At 44.4% G+C, this 20245-nt stretch overlaps 1 protein-coding gene across 2 annotated transcripts in view; it reads right to left on the reverse strand.

Moving 5' to 3' along the window:
- LOC311141715 (uncharacterized protein) overlaps nt 1–4766 on the reverse strand; it is a 58758-nt gene extending 53992 nt beyond the window's left edge. For both annotated transcript variants that reach the window (XM_084177142.1, XM_084177141.1), the window contains exon 1: nt 4403–4766. In XM_084177142.1, the coding sequence (XP_084033268.1) occupies nt 4403–4488 (86 nt within the window). In that variant the 5' untranslated portion in view covers nt 4489–4766. The remainder of the gene's footprint in view (nt 1–4402) is intronic.
- Between the last annotated feature and the right edge of the window lie 15479 nt (nt 4767–20245).

Here is a 20245-nt window from a genome sequence, read left to right on the forward strand (position 1 = left end):
TTAGGTTCAGGCATGTTTGACTGTGACCAGTGTCATAATCACACACTGCATAAGAGCACACACCTTGGTTTGCCAATGACACACACACACACACACACACACACACACACACACTCCCAGTCACAGGTGCGAGTCCTCTACCAGGTAGCCTTAGACACAGGCACCCTAAAGGAGATGAGCCTGTGGAATCGATAGCAGGCCTCCCAAATCCATACACCTGGGGTGGACTGGGACTGGGATAGAATCCATACACCTGGGGTGGACTGGGACTGGGATAGAACCACTAAAGTCATTTCAGATCAACAGGGGAGCCCTCTCACACAACATCAAAGGCCTTACTGTGACAGATAGGACAGGAAAGGTAGGGGGGAGGGGGACTCAGTGGGTTGTTTAATGGCTTAGATCAACTGCATTATAGCATTAGATTCCCATACCCTCTAATCCACCGGATGGGGATACACCGTTTAATACAGTTTTAATTCAAACAGGTTAAGCAACATCGTAGGGAAATAAATGGCAGTAAAAAAAGATGGAAGAGGAGTGAGAACTGGAGGGTTCCCAAAGGTAGAGGATTTGTTAATTCAACTATTAGGTCCTTAATCCTACTCTATAGCCAAAGACTGAATTATGAGGTCTCTCCCTACTACCTAGACTTTTGGTGACTGAGGCCCGTGGCATTTCTTGTTCTTCCATTCTGAGAGTCAAAGTGTGTGAAATTGTCAGATCATTAAGGAGTTGTCCTTGCCTGTTGCTAACAAGACGTCATTTCAACAACATCTTCCTTGAAACAGGGAGTGTGTGAGTGAGTGTGTCACGCTGTGTGTGAGAACACCAAAGACAACTAATGATAGGATACACCACAGTTTACAGATCGCACCATCGTCCTTGGACTGGCTGTGACCCTTTTAACACAATATAATACAAATTCCACCAAATCACTGCAACTTCTCACAAACATATCTCATCTTTACTTTGGAATGGAACATTTCACTTCTTTTTTGAAAACACCATCACATTTCCACACACTTTCACAAAAAAAATCAACAATGTTATTTTGGGACGTTTGGGAAGGAATCGAATGTGTGCCTTATCACCGTCCAAATCTGCAGTGGTCAAATCATTGCAATGAGTCAGAACTAATTGTGAAAATGCTCCCCCACCCACAGTCAACACAGAGTCTGCCAAGAGCAGTGGGAAGAACAAGGTGTGCTTGACAGGGTTCCAAGTCACCAGGGCCCACAGATGGTTAGATACAGTCCACACCCAACACTGATGATGAATAGGAGTCAAACTCCTATTGAGCTCAAAATGAATCCTATGCGATAATGTGCAGAGCAAGAGCTCTAAACTTTTAGTTTGATTAAACATTTGTAGAGCTTCACTGCTTATATTCCTCTCTGTTTTCATATGGTTTACTGGATTGGTACAACAATACTCAGTCTATGTGGGAGGCGTAAAACACTGCTGCCTATGCATGTTGCCTGCCTGACAAAGTACACCAAAAAAAACGTTAAACGTTAAACCTGTTGGACGTCCAGTAAATGACTGTGTCTGCCTTTGACCACTGTTAGGAGCACAGCTACTGACTGAGTTATTTTATGGAATCATGAAAAGTGAGAAAGGGGGATCTTTCAGCCCTCAGTGTACTGTAGCTAAAATAATCCGTAGCCGTACTTATATGAAAGTTACCTGTAAGGTTACAAAGCAGAACACAGTGTGAGAGATAATATAGTGTACGTGTGACAGCTTACTTCCAACAATTTCCATTTGCAGCCTTGTACATAAACACGTGTGTCTTTGGACATACAGTAAATGTCTGGTTTGCAAAGTTAGCGCAGTAGGGCGTATGTTGATGTCATTCTGACTACTCCTCCAGACACAGAAACAGAAACAAACACTGACACACACCAGTTTGGAGGCTGTGTGTGAAACAGTCTAAAGTCTGCAGTCGTTAAAGGGGACTAGGAGAGACCTCTGGAGCTGTGTTGTTGAATAGGCAGCACCCCTATTCCCAGGGGCCTTACCTCACAGGGGCTGTTTCCCATTCACAGGGTCATTAGATAACCAAGTGGGATCTCAAGACCAACACAGTGGGCGTGGGAGGACAGGCTATAAAACAACCCTCTCCCCAACTCACGGTCCTCTAGTCTACCCCCTACTCTGTCTCTCTCTCTCACACATGAATTATGATGTCATTGCAACGCCCCCTTCACAATTCAGTCCAGCCAGACAGTTTGCGGAGAATGTTATTCAGCCTTTTAGAGTATGTTTCCTCTCTTGTGTGCTATGTGTGTGTGTGTGTGTGTGTGTGTGTGTGTGTGTGTGTGTGTGTGTGTGTGTGTGAGAGAGAGAGACAGAGAGAGAGAGAGAGCGAGAGAGAGAGCGAGAGAGAGAGCGAGCGAGCGAGAGAACATTGTTTGGATAGGATGGATAAGTCACCATAACGACGGAGCTGCCAAGTCTTGACACGATGAGATGAGAAAACACCAAGCTGAGTGTCAGGTTCACTTCCATGCTCCTGCACGTTTCTCTGTCTGGCTACTCTTTGTTGGAGGGATACTTTTTTTATTTAAATATTTTAGAATATTCTCGGCTGAGACTGTCCAGAGAGTAATATGGATAACATTTTAGTTAGTTTTAAGAGGTTTCTTAATCAATAGAGCAGTTATTATGCATTCATTGATTATCAACGTCTTCATATGACACTAACAACATAGGACCTATAACAGTTTGTTGTAAAGTACAGCAACCAGGCTACATAACCTTGGATGGTTGATAGATGGGTGGTTAACCACAAAACGGACCACACAAGTTATGACATCACCATGGCGACATATCTTTATTATCTCTAATCGTGTGGTATCACGTCAACAGAACCGAGATAGAACACACACATTCAGAAGTTTGGCAGAAGAACAGGGCACTAATTGAGCATAATTGAAGGGGTCTCTTTGAGCTCTCAGCACAGGGTTCAAAGACATTGAAGTTGGTCCTTCAAAGTGGATTTGCAGTTGACAAATATTACCAAAGGAATTCACGAGGGGAACTAAATAGGCAAAAAATAAAGGAAACACCAACATAAAGTGTCTTCATAGTGCATTGGGCCACCACGAGCCGTCAAAACAGTTCAATGAGCCTTGGAATAGATTCTACAAGTGTCTAGAATTATATTAGAGGGATGCGACATCATTCTTCCACGAGAAATTCCATCATTGGTGTTTTGTTGATGGTGGTAGAAAACGCTGTCTCAGGCACCGTTCCAGAATCTCCCATAAGTGTTCAATTGGGTTGAGATCTAGTGAATGACACAAACACACACTTTAAACCCCCTATGCTCCTTTGAGACCCCTCTTTCCAAGTCACTGAGATCTCTTTTTCTAGCCATGGTAGCCAAAATAATGCGCAACTGAGCATTTTTATACATGACCTTAATTAAATCAGGAACCACACCTTATGGCCCGCAATTCGGCAGGCGGGAGTGAAGGACACTGTGTGCTAGCTGGGACTCCGATACATAGCAGGCGGTAGGCAGGGGCGACACCGGTAGCTAGCTAGCTGGGACTTCGGTAGACAGTGTACTTCGCCCCTGAAAAACTCCCTTTTTACCCACATTTTAATGGCATCAACAATCAGGGAAATTCCAGAATATGGAAAGTGTCACAAGCATGAAGATGGCATGCATGAAGGAACCAATGGGATGCTCGAGGGGGGCCATTCATGCAGGAACCAATGGGATGCTAGAGGGGTGGGTGTTCCTGCAGATGCAGGAATGCCCACATGCAGGAACGCCTCGAATTGCTGGCCGCAATCATTTTTTACATTTTACTCATTTAGCAGACGCTCTTATCCAGAGCGACTTACAGTTAGTGAGTGCATACATTTTCATACTGGCCCCCCGTGGGAATCGAACCCACAACCCTGGCGTTGCAAGCGCCATGCTCTACCAACTGAGCTACACGGGGTCCGTACACAACTGAACAGTTTGGCACACGAACTAATGCCCCATACCACCTGTCTGTCCTCCTGTGTTGGTCGGTAAGGGCACACTGTAGGCTACCTACACTAACTGTGCCACCTGAATTGCCCCGACTACTTTACATAGCCTATAGACACACCTACAGCACCGTTTTCTGTTGTCCTTTGACCATCTCCATAACCTTTGCACTCCTGGAACCTAAATTAAATCAAACTTGAATTACACAACACCCTCTCTTCTTGTAAACGCAAAAACACGCAGGGCTGAATGAAACGGGGTAGGCTATTTATAAACCCTCCAAATAGTATTTAGAAACGTTCTTATGACAGTTAAAAGTGACATGCAATTCAGAAAAGAGCAATGCTCACTAAATAGAACTTGCAAAGACATTCAGGCACTTCAGGCACAGGAAATAATGAGATTTACCAGTTGGTTGATGAGCGGGGGTTGAGAATGTCCTCTTTGGCCGTAAGCAGTGACAGGCTGTAGGTATCGAGGTTAATCGCTCGCATAGTGATGGTGAAGTTTTCCACAATCCACTTCCGAAGATTTCTTCACTTCGCCAATTGCACTAGAAATTTACCAGCATAAACGGCCACACTGAAACACTGACGCGCATTCACAGCCAGGAGAACGATTAGTAGGCTTATCTCATGCAAAGTAGTGGAAGTACCAAGTGGAGAAGAAGGTCCGCCAGCAGGCTATGCAGGGCTGCGTTCAGTACATAAAAACGTAATAGAACGTTAATTCGAAGGGAAACGGTGCTGTAGCCTGGTGAACGACAAGTTGTGGCTTCAAAATGCACCTCTAGCCCTTAAATACGTCAACCATTGCTTCAAGCCACACCCTGGCACACCCACCAACAGAGCAAACGTACCTCAAAGTCTCTTCAAGAACGTTTTGGGGAAACACACACACACCACAGGAGGTTGGTGGCACCTTATTTGGGGAGGACAGGCTCATGGTAATGACTGGAGCGGAATCAGTGGAATGGTATCAAATACCTCAAACACATGGTTTCCAGGTGTTTGATGCCATTCCATTTGCACCATTCAGGACATTATTATGAGCTGTCCTCCCATCAGCAGCCTCCTGTGACACACACACACACACACACACTTTAAACACACATTTTCAGATTCAGTTCTCTGGTATTTGAGTGCAGGTCAGGGGAGGGGGTATGCATAGCGTTTAGGAACATTTCTCAGCATTTTTTGGATGGTCATTTTGTTATCATTCAGTCCAGACTTATCATTTGATAGAATCTTTGTTTCTGGTGTGTCAATCCAGAGTTTCCCCTTAAATCTTCAGTGATTCGGACAGACCAAAGCCCCATTTAATATCTGCTCATCAGACTCACACAGACTCAGTGTCTGTCTGGCATATAAAATCCTAACCATAACCACTACCTTCAAAAGAATAAGGAGGAACTATGCTTTGTCCATCTTCCTCATTTACGTCCAATCGCCTTAATCTGACACGACACTCTCTAACTGCATCAGTGGAGGCTGGTGGGAGGAGCTATGACAGGACGGGCTCATTGTAATGGCTGGAATGATATAAATGGAATAGAGTCAAAGGTGGTTTCCACATGTTTGATGTGTTTGATACCATTCCATTTATTCCATTCCAGCCATTACAATGAACCCGTCCTCCTATATCTCCTCCGACCAGCCTCCACTGAACTGCGTGTAGTGCAACTTCCCCCACATCCCCATATCCCCAAGCCTCTATTATTTGTACAACTTCCTGTCATTAGGGGCTTCTCTCTGCCCTGGCCGGGGCTCCTGGCTGGACATGATTTGTTGTGCTGTTATGCTTCATTTCAGACGACTCTGGCACTTCCTCAGCTCGGCTGCAGTGGCAGGCAGCTGTTGTTGGATGGGGCTTTTAGTGGGGGGAGGGGGGAGGTGAGATTTAGAGGGGGGCTGGTTGGGGGAGGGCATTAATTTTACTGAAACTCTTTCTCTCTCTAAATTGTCTCAGTAGGAGCTGCTGTTGGCTGTTGGTTGTTTGGCCTGAAATAGCCTGAACAAACTCAATGTGGGTGACTGTGTTGAGGTGAGTATCCGAAAGGCAACATCCTCTCTCAGATCTCTTGATTGTGTGTCTAGATGGTTGTTATTGGTCACTATGTACAGTACCTTGCAAAAGTATTCATCCCCCTTGGCGTTTTTCCTATTTTGTTGCATTACAACCTGTAATTTAAATTGATTTTTTATTGGATTTCATGTAATGGACATACACAAAATAGTCCAAATTGGTGAAGTGAAATAAAACAAATAACTTGTTTCGCAGTGGTCTAAGGCACTGCATCGCAGTGCTAGCTGTGCCACTAGAGATCCTGGTTCGAATCCAGGCTCTGTCGTAGCCGGCCGCGACCGGGAGACCCATGGGGCGGCGCGCACAATTGGCCCAGCGTCGTCCAGGGTAGGGGATGGAATGGCCGGCAGGGGATGTAGCTCAGTTGGTAGAGCATGGCGTTTGCAACGCCAGGGTTGTGGGTTCGATAAAATAATGTATGCACTAACTGTAAGTCGCTCTGGATAAGAGCGTCTGCTAAATGACTAAAATGTAAATGTTTCAATGAATTCTACAAAATTAATAATGGAAAAGTGGTGCGTGCATATGTATTCACCCCCTTTGCTATGAAGCCCCTAAATAAGATTTGGTGCAACCAATAACCTTCAGAAGTCACATAATTAGTTAAATAAAGTCCACCTGTGTGCAATCTTAAGTGTCACATGATCTGTCACATGATCTCAGTATATATACACCTGTTCTGAAAGGCCCCAGATTCTGCAACACCACTAAGCAAGGGGCACCACCAAGCAAGTGGCACCATGAAGACCAAGGAGCTCGCCAAACAGGTCAGGGACAAAGTTGTAGAGAAGTACAGATCAGGGTTGGGTTATAAAAAAATATCAGAAACTTTGAACATAATAATAATATAATAATATGCCATTTAGCAGACGCTTTTATCCAAAGCGACTTACAGTCATGCATGCATACTTTTTTTTTTTTGTGTCATCCCACAGAGCACCATTAAATCCATTATAAAAGCTCCACAGCTGAGATTGGAGTATCTGTCCATAGGACCACTTTAAGCCGTACACTCCACAGAGCTGGGTTTTACGGAAGAGCGGCCAGAAAAAAGCCATTGCTTAAAGAAAAAAATAAGCAAACACGTTTGGTGTTCGCCAAAAGGCATGTGGGAGACTCCCCAAACATATGGAAGAAGGTACTCTGGTCAGATGAGACTAAAATTGAGCTTTTTGGCCATCAAGGAAAACACTATGTCTGGCGCAAACCCAACACCTCTCATCACCCCGAGATCACCATCCCCACAGTGAAGCATGGTAGTAGCATCATGCTGTGGGGATGTTTTTCATCGGCAGGGACTGGGAAACTGGTCAGAATTTAAGGAATGATGGATGGCGCTAAATACAGGGAAATTCTTGAGGGAAACCTGTTTCAGTCTTCCAGAGATTTGAGACTGGGACGGAGTTTCACCTTCCAGCAGGAAAATTACCTTAAGCATACTGCTAAAGCAACACTTGAGTAGTTTAAGGGGAAACATTTAAATGAATGTCTTGGAATGGCCTAGTCAAAGCCCAGATCTCAATCCAATTGAGAATCTGTGGTATGACTTAAAGATTGCTATACACCAGCGGTACCCATCCAACTTGAAGGAGCTGGAGCAAGAGACTTGCAGCTGTAATTGCTGCAAAAGGTGGCTCTTCAAAGTATTGACTTTGGGGGGGTGAATAGTTATGCACGCTCAAGTTTTTTTTTTTTTTTTGTCTTATTTCTTGTTTGTTTCACACACAAAAAAAATGTGCATCTTCAAAGTGGTAGGCATGTTGTGTAAATCAAATGATACAAACCCCCATAAAATCCATTTTAATTCCAGGTTGTAAGGCAACAAAATAGGAAAAATGCCAAGGGGGGTGAATACTTTCGCAAGCCACTGTATAGCTATTGCTAGACATAGTAGGCCTCTATCATGTTTATAAGCATGGTTATATGCATGGATGATTGCACAGTATATTGGTGCATGGTGATGTTTCCTCACAGTACATAAGCAAAGAGGTCTTCAGCTATAGAAAGATGTTGTATAATGAATATATTGTATATTATGAATGAAGTGTAATGTGCCCAGCTGCCCATACTTCACTTGGCTAGGTCATTCTAGAGGGAGAAAATATCTTTCTATCTTCCTCAAAATAATATTTTATAATTAGGATTTTGAATGTAGGACTGTTTGGTGTCTGGGTCAGATACAGGCTTGTGTGACAGCCAGGTGTATGTGTTCAGACCTAATGTGTGGGATTAGATGTCAATGGGCAGCTGAGATGTGTTTGGGTTTAGAGGTTTCAGTTTGACTCATGCCCTTCTGTGATCGATACTCTTCACTGATCATTTGTTTTTCATTAATCTTATTTCCATGCTTTTAGACAGCATGCCTTTGGGCCGTTACACCTCAAAAAGCACAAGAAAGAGGAATTCGACACCCACCATCTTAGATTGTTCTGAAATCGTTTCTTTAGTATTAAGCTAATTGATTCCACCCAAATTTGCCATTTAAATTCATAGGATTCATATCATCTTAAATAAATATAGTACCCAACATCCAATTTGGATATCCAATCTTCTTAACAATGATTAAGACGTAAGGAATTTAAATAAATGGTCAAAAGCCACCCACGGACCCCAAACCCCACACCAAGCCCACCCCAACAGCCAGTATACAGTATCAGTTCGCTATGTCTGACAAGTAGAATGAAGCTGCGACTAGGAGTATTGTTTCTTTATACTATGTCATATATTCTCAGTGGATTTGGTGATGTTATTTTCCCCTGTTCAGAGAAATATTTCATTGAAGTTGTTAGGTTTATGTATCGTCATACAACCTGAAATGACCAGGTACTGACCCCTAAAAGTGTGAAGAATTCCCCCCCCCCCACCCCTCAATGTTAAATCAAGACTGAACCTTCAGATAATAATGATTTATAAATGTAGAGTGAAGAGTTAAAGTTAAAACAATGTATTTGCCCAAATACATCTAAAATAATAATTATATGAAAACAAAAAACAGCATACAGGACTACTCATTCCACATTTCATTCTTTCACTTTTTTTTCTTTCTTCAGTGCATCTTCTATAGCAGTGATGTCTCTACATCCCAAGTGATATTGGCGACCAGTTGCAGTGATTGGTGCCTTAATGGTGCAGATGATGCTTGTTTTTGGTATAGAGCATGTGTCCTCTCTGTTTGGGCAAAAAAATTATCTTGATGGATAACTTGAGCCCATGAATTTCACCTTTACAGCGTTATGTTTTCATCATCCACAGCATCGGCAATTCCAATCCAGTACTCATCATCATAGCAGGTGTTGAATGCCTGAGAATGATTCATTCTTCTGATTTGCCTATAGCAGTATTTACCTTGGAGGAGAGATAACGCGGCTCACCCCGCAACGTTCAAAGGTAGGCACATTCCAGCGAGTAGGGCATTTACAAGACAACTAAACATGATAATGTCCTGGGAAAGGCTGTTCCATAAGCAGACCATTAAGCATTCCAGACATAGCTCACACTGAACACACACCCACAAACACATACACACACCACACACAAACACCCAAACAAACACCCACACACACAAATGAGGGCTAACAGGACTGTGTGTTTGTGTGTGTGTGTGTGTTTGTGTTCGAAAGGGGTCGTTCCATGTCATTTTCAGATTGTTCTGAAATGGTTTCTCCATTTAGAAACATATAAGACATGCAATCCTGCAACATTATTTTGTTGAAATATAATTTTAGCTCTGAGAAATTAAGCTAATTGATTGCACCCAAACTGGCCCTTTTAGTTGTAGGCTTACTCTATCTATTCCAGTCCTTTAACCTTTTACTGCAGTGGGCTAAATCAGGGCAGTCTTAAACAAATCTACTTTGAAACAAAAGTATACACCTCACACACATGGTTATGGGCTTAAAAGAAAGAAGACACCTGTACCATGTCAGCTATATAGTTGAAATGTATTACATTTTGGGTTTGCATCCCAATGTTACACTTTATATACAGTACCAGTCAAAGGTTTGGACACACCTACTCATTCAAGGGTTTTTCTTCATGTTTTACTATTTTCTACATTGTAGAATAATAGTGAAGACATCAAAACTATGAAATAACACATATGGAATCATGTAGTAACCAAAAAAGTGTTCAACAAATCATAATATATATGAGATTTGAAATTCTTCAAAGTAGCCACCCTTTGCCTTGATGACAGCTTTGCACACTCTTGGCATTCTCTCAACCAGCTTCATGAGGTAGTCACCTGGATGCATTTCAATTAACAGGTGTGCCTTGTTAAAAGTTAATTTGTGGAATTTCTTTCCTTCTTAATGCGTTTGAGCCAATCAGTTGTGTTGTGACAAGGTAGGGGTGGTATACAGAAGATAGCCCTATTTGGTAAAATACCAAGTCCATATTATGGCAAGAACAGCTCAAATAAGCAAAGAGAAATTACAGTCTATTATTACTTTAAGACATGAAGGTCAGTCAATCTGGAAAATTATTCAGCTGTCCCCATAGGGTTCTTCAGCTGTCTCGATAGGATAACCTTATGAAGAACCCGTGTTGGTTCCAGGTAGAACCATTTTGGTTCTTTGTAGAACCATTTTGTGTTCCATGCAGAACCCTTTCCACAGTGGGTTCTACATGGAACCCGAAATGGTTCTACCTGGAACCAAAAAGGGTTTTTACGTGGAACCAAAAAGGATTCTCCTATGGGGACAGCCGATGAAGCCTTTTGGAACCCTTTTTTTTTTTCCGAAGAGTCTAGGTTTAACTCAAACATATCTCTCTTAACACATATCTCTCAAAAAAATCAATATCTGATTTGTATGACATTCCGATCCACGTGATCAGAACTGAAGTTAGAATGTGGTATGTCTCCCTTCCTGCCTGTTTCTGCTTCCCTCATAACCTTTCAGTACTGAGCCTATAAGGTAGTGTGTTATTGTCTGTCTGGGTGGTTTTGAGTAAGACGTGGGAGAGCTGGACTGCTGTTAGGCCATAGTGGAGCACTCCCTCAGTCATGATAAGCCATGCAGTAAGTATATGAGGCAGGAAGGGACCCAGACCACCCCCACCAGCAGACCCTGTTGAGACAACACCGCCATTGAGAGCATCCTGTCAGGCTGTATCACTGCCTGGTACGGTAATTTAACTGTCCACAACCGCAGGGCCCTTCAGAGGGGGGTGCGGTCAGCCCAACGCATCACCGGGGGCACACTGCCTGCCTTCCAGGACATCTACAGCACCCAGTGTCACAGGAAGGCCAAGAAGATCATCAAGGACCTCAGCCAGACACGCATTGTAATTTTGAATTCCGTAAAGTGAGTGTGGAAGAGGTGAAAAAATAATTGTTGTCTATCAACAATGACAAGCCACCAGGGTCTGAGAGCTTGGATGGAAAATTACTGAGGATAATAGTGGACGATATTGCCACTCCTATTTGCCATATCTTCATTCTAAGCCTACTAGAAAGTGTGTGCCCTCAGGCTTGGAGGGAAGCAAAAGTCATTCCGCTACCCAAGAATAGTAAAGCCCCCTTTACTGGCTCAAATAGCCGACCAATCAGCCTGTTACCATCCCTTAGTAAACTTTTGGAAGAAATGGTGTTTGACCAGATACAATGCTATTTTACTGTAAACAAATTGACAACAGACATTCAGCACACTTATAGGGAAGGACATTCAACAAGCACGGCACTTACACAAATGACTGATGATTGGCTGAGAGAAATTGATGATAAAAAGATTGTGCAGCTCTGCCTTTTTAATATAATAATAATATGCCATTTAGCAGACGCTTTTATCCAAAGCGACTTACAGTCGTTACGTATGGGTTGTCCCGGGGATCGAACCCACTACCCTGGCGTTACAAGCGCCATGCTCTACCAATTGAACTACAGAGGACCACTATCAGTAAAGCAGGTCCTACAGGCCCTAGTTTTGTCGCACCTGGACTACTGTTCAGTCGTGTGGTCAGGTGCCAGAAAGAGGGACCTCGTAAAATTACAATTGGCTCAGAACAGGGCATTACAGTTGGCCCTTAAATGTACACGAGAGCTAACATTACTAATATGCATGTAAATCTCTCATGGCTCAAAGTGGAGAAGAGATTGACTTCATCACTACTTGTTTTTGTAAGAAGTGTTGACATACTGAATGCACCGAGGTGTCTGTTTAAACTACTAGCACACAGCTCGGACACCCATGCATACCCCACAAGACATGCCACCAGAGGTCTCTTCACAATCCCCAAGTCAAGAACAGACTATGGGAGGTGCACAGTACTACATAGAGCCATGGCTACATGGAACTCTATTCAACATCAGGTAACTGATGCAAGCAGTAGAATCAGATTAAAAAAACAGATAAGACTACACCTTATGGAACAGCGGGGACTGTGAAGAGACACACACACCCACACACAGGAACAGACACGCATACGCACACACACGCTAGCACATGCACGCTAGCACACAAACGCTAGCACACGCACGCTAGCACACGCACGCTAGCACACACACGCTAGCACACGCACGCTAGCACACACATGCTAGCACACGTACGCTACACACAAGTACATTGTAAAAATATTGTATGGTGGTATTATACATTTTGTATTGTAGATATGTAGTGGTGTAATAATGTTATATGATGTACTGTTTTTATATTTTGTTTTATGTGTGACGTAAATGTTTGGACCCCAGGAAGAGTAGCTGCTGCCTTGGCAGGAGCTAATGGGGATCCCTAATAAATACAAAAAAAATACAAAATACCCGAGCCACGGCCTGTTCACCCCGCTACCATCTAGAAGGCGGAGACAGAGACTGAGAAACATCTTCTATCTCCAGGCCATCAGACTGTTAAACAGTCACCACTAGCCTTAGTCACTGTTCTAGCCGGCTACCACCCGGTACTCTACACTGCACCTTAGAGACTGCTGCCATATCTACAGTACATAGAGTCATTGAACACTGTTCACTTTAATAATATTTACATACTGTTTCACCCACTTTATATGTATATACTGTATTCTAGAATTTATATTTTAAAAAATCTGGATTATGCATGTATTGTTTTATGTATTGCTAGGTATTACTGCACTGTTGGAGCTAGAAACACAAGCATTTTGCTGCACCTGCAATAACATCTGCAAATCTGTGTACGCGACCAATAAACTTTGATTTGATTTGATGTGTGAGGCAGGAAAAGACCCAGACCACCATCAGCAGACCCTGTTCATACAGTGACAATGTGAGGCACGCCGGGAGGTCAGCTGGGATGTCAGGTATTAACACATCAAAGAACAGATGACAAAATAACAAGAGGAGGAAACTGGGTAATCATGTAGGTCAGATGACCGGGGTCATCAAAACACTGTCATATTTAAATGAGGTGTCCTAGACCCATCCTGTGTGTCTTGTCTGTACCTATCCACTGCTAGAGCGATTCCCCTCTCTGTTTTTCCTCAAAATTTTATCCCCTCCACTCTGAGAGAGGAAGTGTGTCTTCCATATTAGATGTGGTGCTGGGCAGCTCTGGACTGTGTGTCCTAGCCCAGTTGGGATGAGCTAACACACTGGACGCCTGATACTGGCACCCATCACTAGGGTTTGTGTGTGAGAGAATGAGTGAGTGAGTGAGTGAGTGAGAGAGAGAGAGAGAGAGAGAGAGAGAGAGAGAGAGAGAGAGAGAGCTAGAGAGAGAGAGAATGCAGGCATGTAGTAGTATATGTTGAGTGTGTGTCTGCTCTTTGACAGCGTTGAAGCTCCCTGGTCTCTCAGCTGAGGTCACCTCTCAGCTAACTCTGGCTGACTTATCTTCCTCTAACTCTGGCTGACTTATCTTCCTCTAACTCTGGCTGACTTATCTTCCTCTAACTCTGGCTGACTTATCTTCCTCTAGAGCCCAAGTGTGTCTAACATACACCTAATTTCTACCAGCATGTTAAATGTGCAACCAGAGGAAAAAAACTCTAGACTACCTTTACTCCACACACAGAGACGCATACAAAGCTCTCCCTCGCCCTCCATTTGGCAAATCTGACCATAACTCTATCCTCCTGATTCCTGCTTATAAGCAAAAACTAAAGCAGGAAGCACCAGTGACTCGGTTAATAAAAAAGTGGTCAGATGACGCAGATGGTAAGCTACAGGACTGTTTTGCTAGCACAGGCTGGAACATGTTCCGGGATTCTTCAGATAGCATTGAGGAGTACACCACATCAGTCACTGGCTTCATCAATAAGTGCATCGATGATGTCGTCCCCACAGTGACCGTACGTACATACCCCAACCAGAAGCCATGGATTACAGGAAACATCCGCACTGAGCTAAAGGGTAGAGCTGCCGCTTTCAAGGAGCGGGACTCTAACCCGGACGCTTATAAGAAATCCCGCTATGCCCTCCGACGAACCATCAAACAGGCAAAGAGTCAATACAGGACTAAGATTTAATCATACTACACCGGCTCCGACGCTCGTCGGATGTGGCAGGGCTTGAAAACTATTACAGACTACAAAGGGAAGCACAGCCGCGAGCTTCCCAGTGACACAAGCCTACCAGACGAGCTAAACCACTTCTATGCTCGCTTCGAGGCAAGCAACACTGAAGCATGCATGAGAGCACCAGCTGTTCCGGATGACTATGTGATCACGCTCTCCGTAGCCGATGTGAGTAAGACTTTTAAGCAGGTCAACATTCACAAGGCCGCAGGGCCAGACGGATTACCAGGACGTGTACTCCGAGCATGTGCTGACCAACTGGCAAATGTCTTCACTGACATTTTCAACATGTCCCTGACTGAGTCTGTAATACCAACATTTTTCAAGCAGACCACCATAGTCCCCGTGCCCAAGGACACTAAGATAACCTGCCTAAATGACTACCGACCCGTAGCACTGACGTCTGTAGCCATGAAGTGCTTTGAAAGGCTGGTCATGGCTCACATCAACACCATTATCCCAGAAACCCTAGACCCACTCCAATTTGCATACCGCCCCAACAGAACCACAGATGATGCAATCTCTATTGCACTCCACACTGCCCTTTCCCACCTGGACAAGAGGAACACCTACAGTGGGGAAAAAAAGTATTTAGTCAGCCACCAATTGTGCAAGTTCTCCCACTTAAAAAGATGAGAGAGGCCTGTAATTTTCATCATAGGAACACGTCAACTATGACAGACAAATTGAGAAAAGAAAATCCAGAAAATCACATTGTAGGATTTTTAATGAATTTATTTGCAAATTATGGTGGAAAATAAGTATTTGGTCACCTACAAACAAGCAAGATTTCTGGCTCTCACAGACCTGTAACTTCTTCTTTAAGAGGCTCCTCTGTCCTCCACTCATTACCTGTATTAATGGCACCTGTTTGAACTTGTTATCAGTATAAAAGACACCTGTCCACAACCTCAAACAGTCACACTCCAAACTCCACTATGGCCAAGACCAAAGAGCTGTCAAAGGACACCAGAAACAAAATTGTAGACCTGCACCAGGCTGGGAAGACTGAATCTGCAATAGGTAAGTAGCTTGGTTTGAAGAAATCAACTGTGGGAGCAATTATTAGGAAATGGAAGACATACAAGACCACTGATAATCTCCCTCGATCTGGGGCTCCACGCAAGTCTCACCCCGTGGGGTCAAAATGATCACAAGAACGGTGAGCAAAAATCCCAGAACCACACGGGGGGACCTAGTGAATGACCTGCAGAGAGCTGGGACCAAAGTAACAAAGCCTACCATCAGTAACACACTACGCCGCCATGGACTCAAATCCTGCAGTGCCAGACGTGTCCCCCTGCTTAAGCCAGTACATGTCCAGGCCCGTCTGAAGTTTGCTAGAGTGCATTTGGATGATCCAGAAGAGGATTGGGAGAATGTCATATGGTCAGATGAAACCAAAATATAACTTTTTGGTAAAAACTCAACTCGTCGTGTTTGGAGGACAAAGAATGCTGAGTTGCATCCAAAGAACACCATACCTACTGTGAAGCATGGGGGTGGAAACATCATGCTTTGGGGCTGTTTTTCTGCAAAGGGACCAGGACGACTGATCCGTGTAAAGGAAAGAATGAATGGGGCCATGTATCGTGAGATTTTGACTGAAAACTTCCTTCCATCAGCAACGGCATTGAAGATGAAACGTGGCTGGGTCTTTCAGCATGACAATGATCCCAAACACACCGCCCGGGCAACGAAGGAGTGGCTTCGTAAGAAGCATTTCAAGGTCCTGGAGTGGCCTAGCCAGTCTCCAGATCTCAACCCCATAGAAAATCTTTGGAGGGAGTTGAAAGTCCGTGTTGCCCAGCGACAGCCCCAAAACATCACTGCTCTAGAGGAGATCTGCATGGAGGAATGGGCCAAAATACCAGCAACAGTGTGTGAAAACCTTGTGAAGACTTACAGAAAACGTTTGACCTGTGTCATTGCCAACAAAGGGTATAAAACAAAGTATTGAGAAACTTTTCATTTGTCTGTCATAGTTGACGTGTACCTATGATGAAAATTACAGGCCTCTCTCATCTTTTTAAGTGGGAGAACTTGCACAATTGGTGGCTGACTAAATACTTTTTTCCCCCACTGTACGTGAGAATGCTATTAATTGACTACAGCTCAGCATTCAACACCATAGTGCCCTCAAAGCTCATCACTAAGCTAAGGATCCTGGGACAAAACACCTCCCTCTGCAACTGGATCCTGGACTTCCTGACGGGCCACCCCCAGGTGGTAAGGGTAGGTAACAACAAATCTGCCACACTGATCCTCAACACGAGGGCCCCTCAGGGGTGCGTGCTCAGTCCCATCCTGTACTCCCTGTTCACCCATGACTGCATGGCCAGGCACGACTCCAACACCATCATTAAGTTTGCCGACGACACAACAGTGGTAGGCCTGATCACCGACAACGATGAGACAACCTATAGGGAGGAGGTCAGAGACCTGGCTGTGTGGTGCCAGGATAACAACCTCTCCCTCAACGTGACCAAGACAAAGGAGATGATTGTGGACTACAGGAAAAAAATGAGGACTGAGCACGCCCCCATTCTCATCGACGGGGCTGTAGTGGAACAGGTTGAGAGCTTCAAGTTCCTTGGTGTCCACATCACCAACGAACTATCATGGTCCAAACACACCAAGACAGTCGTGAAGAGGGCACGACAAAGCCTATTCCCCCTCAGGAGACTGAAAAGATTTGGCATGGGTCCTCAGATCCTCAAAAGATTCTACAGCTGCACCATCGAGAGCAACCTGACTGGTTGCATCACCGCCTGGTATGGCAACTGCTTGGCTTCCGACCGCAAGGCACTACAGAGGGTAGTGCGTACGGCCCAGTACATCACTGGGGCCAAGCTTCCTGCCATCCAGGACCTCTATACCAGGCGGTGTCAGAGGAAGGCCCTCAAAATTGTCAAAGACTCCAGCCACCCTAGTCATAGACTGTTCTCTCAGCTACCGCACAGCAAGCGGTACCGGAGTGCCAAGTCTAGGTCCAAAAGACTTCTCAACAGCTTCTACCCCCAAGCCATAAGACTCCTGAACAGCTAATCATGGCTACCCGGACTATTTGCACTGCCCCCCCACCCCATCTTTTAATTATTTATGCATAGTCACTTTAACTCTACCCACATGTACATATTACTTCAACTACCTCAACTAGCCGGTGCCCCCGCACATTGACTCTGCACCGGTACTCTGCACCCCTGTATATATAGCCTCCCTACTCTTATTTTATTTTACTTCTGCTCTTTTTTTCTCAACACTTTTTTGTTGTTGTTTTATTTTACTTTTTTATTAAAAATAAATGCACTGTTGGTTAAGGGCTGTAAGTAAGCATTTCACTGTAATGTCTGCACCTGTTGTATTCGGCGCATGTGGCCAATAACATTTGATTTGATTTGATTTACACATGCACACACTTTATACACACGATTCTCATGCACACAGAGATATGCACTGACAAAATACCTAAGTTACCAACACATTATATCACTTCTCTCTCTTTCTCTTCCCCTCTCGTTCGCTCTTCCTGTCCCCTCTCTCTTTTTGAGTCCCCCCTTCATCACAAGGTTGCAATGCCTCTGAGAGATATGGCAAACATAAACAGGGGAAAGATCAGTTTGAATCCAACATCTTAGTTAGAACTGAGTTACGTTTTCTCCTACAGAAACAGGTCGTTAAATTAGCCCAGAAATGTCATCATGCTGATGGAAAACGTAGCCCACAATGTCATGATGGACAATGTGTAAACTTGGTCTGGTTGAGAGGTGTGTGTGGGTGGAGAGGAGAGTGAAAACCTAGATCAACAGCATGCCCTGGAGGAGTGAGAGACAGAGAGGAAGAATGTGCTGTCACTACTCAACTCCCTGGGCTTTTTTGTATGCCACTCTTGTCAGGAATGCCCAGGCTGTTTGTGTGTGGGCGTAATGCATATCAACAACTAACAGCTTTTCACGACTTGTCCATCCAAGAGTGCGTAACATGCGGGGTACGAACCCAGGTCTCCCACAAGAGCAACCAACGTCCTAGACTGTCAGACCAAGAGAAATTTCTCTCTTGGGCTGAGGGCAGACACTGGTTTTGGAGTTTGCAGGCTACGTCATGACTGACTCATGTCCGCTACACAAGAGCGCATTGCTGTTCACGCTCACTACCCTCAGAAACCTCTGTTGTAAAGAACCCCCGACCCCCAGGTACTTTGAGTCTATTATCTATACTTTCAGCTCAGATAATTATAGTTAGCTGGAAGGCAATATTCGCCCTCCATTCTTCAGAGATTCACATCTTCTTCTCTCCTCCCTGGAGAAAGCTCTGAAACGAGAGCCACATGTGGGGATGATGATGTCACTGTGTCACAGACTGTGTTAAATGAGGCTGTGGCGGCCTGGCGGTGGTGCTCAGTTGGAAGTATGTACACATCACTGATAAAGCGGCTGACAAAGCGTTCAGGCCTGTAATCAGGGCCTCACCGATGCCAGTGGACAGATGACACAACAGACCAGCAGCAACCATCATACATCTGTCCATCCTCCCATTTACTGCAATATGAGGAGAAATTAGGTCTGGGTGGCAGCTGGACTTGTGTCACTGGTGATGAAGGGGTGCTGTCAACATTGGGGCACATGGGAGGGTTGTTATTGCCATCAACCAATTAACACAAGAAGGCACACAAGCAGATGAACACAAGCACACCGGTTGAGATCGCTGGGTACAAGAACTCCATGACCCATAACCCCCCACTGCGTTTCTGACCCATCAGCCACATCACTACAAGTAACCATGGCAACCCAGCGATCCACAGCACAGTTCGAGTGTGGTTCACTAAACCCTTACCAGACTTCCTCTATTAAAACAAAAGACTCTGACGGTTGAAATAATATATATTAATGATTAATGTGTGCTGTGAGTAGAGCAGTGAGACAAATGGCATGGGTTTGTGCTGACTCAGTATTCATTCTGTCTGTCTGACTTCCAGAACCTTCCAGGAAACTGGAAAGTAGAATACTGTCATGGATACAGGCAGACTACTAGATTTTCTGCCAGAAAGCCATTGTGTGTTGGCGGGAACAAGCGGAGCAAACTGGGGAATGACGGTTCAAAATGGGGCAACGGCTCTGCGATTACAGTCCACAATCACTGTTGGGATATATAGGTAAACCGGTACGCTATTCTCTACTGATCAAGTAGACGACCAATGGCAATGACTTGTATGAGCTCACAAATTTCATCCAGATTGACTTGTGCCAAATGAACTTCACTGGAGTTCTCTTTCCTGCCTTCTCTCCACCTTGGAGAAATAATCCATCTCCTTTATGACTATAACAGCAGCACAAGAGGCTGGTCACTATAACAGCAGCATTAATAACAAACCTTGAGCTGACTTGCTGAGTGTGTGTGTGGGTGTGTGTTGCTTAGCTGACACAAGAGATTTTCCACACCTCTGTGGAAACAGAGACAAAGAGCCAGTGTGTGTGTGCATACATGCGTGCATGGTGCGGCAGCTTCACATTTTCGTGCTCACTTCCCTCTGTATAGGCTGGGATCATTCCAATAGGTCCACATGCTGGCTCCCAGCGCTCATTGTGTAGGACCCAGACAGACAGGTTTGATTAAAAGTGAGGTCAAAACATTTAAAATACTGAAACAGCAAAAAACGTTTTATTTTTTTTATTTTTTATTTTT

The sequence above is a fragment of the Coregonus lavaretus genome, assembly GCF_964263955.1.
Source record: "Coregonus lavaretus genome assembly, chromosome: 14".
Classification (NCBI taxonomy): domain Eukaryota; kingdom Metazoa; phylum Chordata; class Actinopteri; order Salmoniformes; family Salmonidae; genus Coregonus; species Coregonus lavaretus.